The sequence below is a fragment of the Fulmarus glacialis genome, unplaced genomic scaffold, assembly GCF_000690835.1.
Source record: "Fulmarus glacialis isolate BGI_N327 unplaced genomic scaffold, ASM69083v1 scaffold32613, whole genome shotgun sequence".
Classification (NCBI taxonomy): Eukaryota; Metazoa; Chordata; class Aves; order Procellariiformes; family Procellariidae; genus Fulmarus; species Fulmarus glacialis.
Window position 1 is genome coordinate 337 of NW_009201525.1, and position 2,427 is coordinate 2,763.

The window sequence follows — 2,427 nt, forward strand, 5'->3', positions numbered from 1 at the left end:
CTTCGGAGCAGAAGTTGCTGTTTGCTTGCTGGGGGATAAAGCCAATCACCAGGAGCGGGATTTTCTCTGTCCTTTCCCCTTTGTCACCTGGTTTCACACCTGGGGAGGGTGGGAGGGTGACCAGGGAGGTCATAGAGCTGAAGGCACCCATCTCGTCGGCTGTCTCCCTTCCCTGAGCTCCTTAACACCAACCAGCCTGGCTCAGCAGTGCCAGCGTAAACCCAAACCAACCCCCTGAGAAAGCCAGCGCACGCGTCAGATCTGGATCCGGCCCACCGACTCGTCAGCGCAATGTACCTAATGACGCAGGCTGCTATAATTAGACCCATGGGGGTGCTGACTTGCCCGAGTCTTGCCAGTTTGCCAGACGGGCTTAGCCTTTCCCTCCCGATCCCAGGTGTGGGAGTTGAAGCCAGCAAATCCTCACAAACGCATGCACTGGGCTAAACCAGGGATTATGGGGACTCGGGGTGGGGTGGGGGGACTTGCCGACATCCTTAGCCAAGGCACAAGTCCAGGCAGCAGCAGAGCATCCTCTAGGACTAGGTTCCGGAAGCTCCATAACCTGGATTTTCCAAACGCATGTGGGTTTTTTGTTTTATTTGGTTGAATAATTTTATGGTCCAGCCTCCTTCCATGGAGAAGGCCAGGTCACAGGTCTATCCTCTAGGCTCTGTTCCTCAAGCCAAGGAAGAAAAATGTGAAGCAGCTGCCTAGAGGGGGAGGACTAAGTGAGTAACTTCTCTAAATTACTTGAGAAAGCACCTTAAGCCCAGCTCCTCCAAAGAGACTGAGTCACCTAGTTCGTACAGAAAGCCCTCAGCAACCCTATGCACCTGGAAAACACATGCAGAAACATTGATCCAACCGGGACCGTGATTCTGGTGGCCCTCAACCTCCAGAAACTCCCTCATATTTAAGCCCACCTGAATACATGGCAGGTGCCTTGTCTTCCCTTACCTGTCCACGCTGATGATGCACAAGGTCATGATGGAGGCGGTGCAACACATAACGTCCATGGCGATAAACACATTGCAAAAAACCTTGCCGAAGAGCCATTCTCCCCCCACCAGGTCTGTGATGGTCACAAAGGGCATGACAGCGAAGGCCACCGACAGGTCGGCGGCTGCGAGGGACACCACCAGGTAGTTGGAGGGCTGCCGGAGCTTCTTGACGATGCCCACGGAGATGATGACCAGACCGTTGCCGGCGATGGTCATGAGGATGATGATGGAGAGCACCACTCCAATGACGATCTTCTCGGTGTCCCCATAGAGCAGGATCTCCTCGCCGCAGTCCGTCGCGTTGGTGAGGTTGGAGGACGGCAAGTCTGGCTCAGCTGGGACGGAGGGTTCCTCAGTCATGAATGGATTCGGCAGCGATTTCTGAGCCGGGTGCTGCTGTTCTGCGTTCTCCACAAAGAGAAGATGGTGCTCCAGAAACCGCCTGGGGCTGGCCCTTAGCAACATGCTCTGAGCTCACCGCAGCGGGCAATGGCACGAGTTCTCTCCCAGCAATGACACCTCCAGTGACAAACCAGAACATTTTATCACAAACAAGTGAAAAAAATAAAATATTCTCCCTCCCCTCAACCCCATCTCTTGCCTCCCAAAGCTGCGGCTGCATCTCACGTGCTCAGCAAGAAGCCGCTTCCCAAGTCTGCTTGAAGACGCTCCGTTTGCTGGAGGATGCTTGGAGAAAGCTCGTCTCCACTTTTAAAGGAGCACAAGCTGCCCAGTCCGCCTGCAACGGCTGCCTGATCATCTGCGTGCTTTTCCAGCGGGACAGATAATGGCAGCCGATCGTAACTGCCCGTGTTATTATGTGTTATTGCCGAGTGCTGCTGGGCTTGCACTTCTCTTGTGCATCCGTACGTCTAAATCCCCTGCAACTACATGCATATTCCCACATGTGGGCATAGAAGAGTATGCGATAACACAAGTAACAGCCACAAACGTGTGCACACACATCGTCGGCTGTATCCCCTGCATGCGTTAACACATAAACTTCAAAGCTGTGACCGTAAATCCATGCACACGGCATGTAATGGCAACACGCGACCGTACGTACCCAAAGGGCACGGTGCGGAGCTGCAGCTCGCAGTGGGAGCACATCCATCGCATGCAGCACCCCCAGGGTACCACGCACCGTCAGGGCATCCCAGCCCGTACCCGGAGCCGTGAGCATCACCACCACACACATGGCAGAGAGACACGGAGAGCAGCTACCGTGCTCCCACCCCCCGGGTATTCACCCCTCTAAGTATTAACGGGGAAACTTTAGGGCAGGGCTCCCCCCTATGCAGGGCTCCAAACATCATGCACAACCTGCAGCCTTTTCTTTTCATTTCAAAGCCCCTTTTCCCCCTTGAATGGAGTTTTGTTTAAATCAAAGCAGGATTGCAACCCCCTCCTCCCCTTTGCAGCC

At 54.4% G+C, this 2,427-nt stretch overlaps 1 protein-coding gene across 1 annotated transcript; it reads right to left on the reverse strand.

Moving 5' to 3' along the window:
- Window positions 1-956: 956 nt before the first annotated feature.
- LOC104074014 (5-hydroxytryptamine receptor 7-like) lies at window positions 957-1,469 on the reverse strand. Its single transcript, XM_009573979.1, has one exon. It carries the CDS (start codon window positions 1,467-1,469, stop codon window positions 957-959), a length of 513 nt encoding a protein of 170 aa, XP_009572274.1.
- Between the last annotated feature and the right edge of the window lie 958 nt (window positions 1,470-2,427).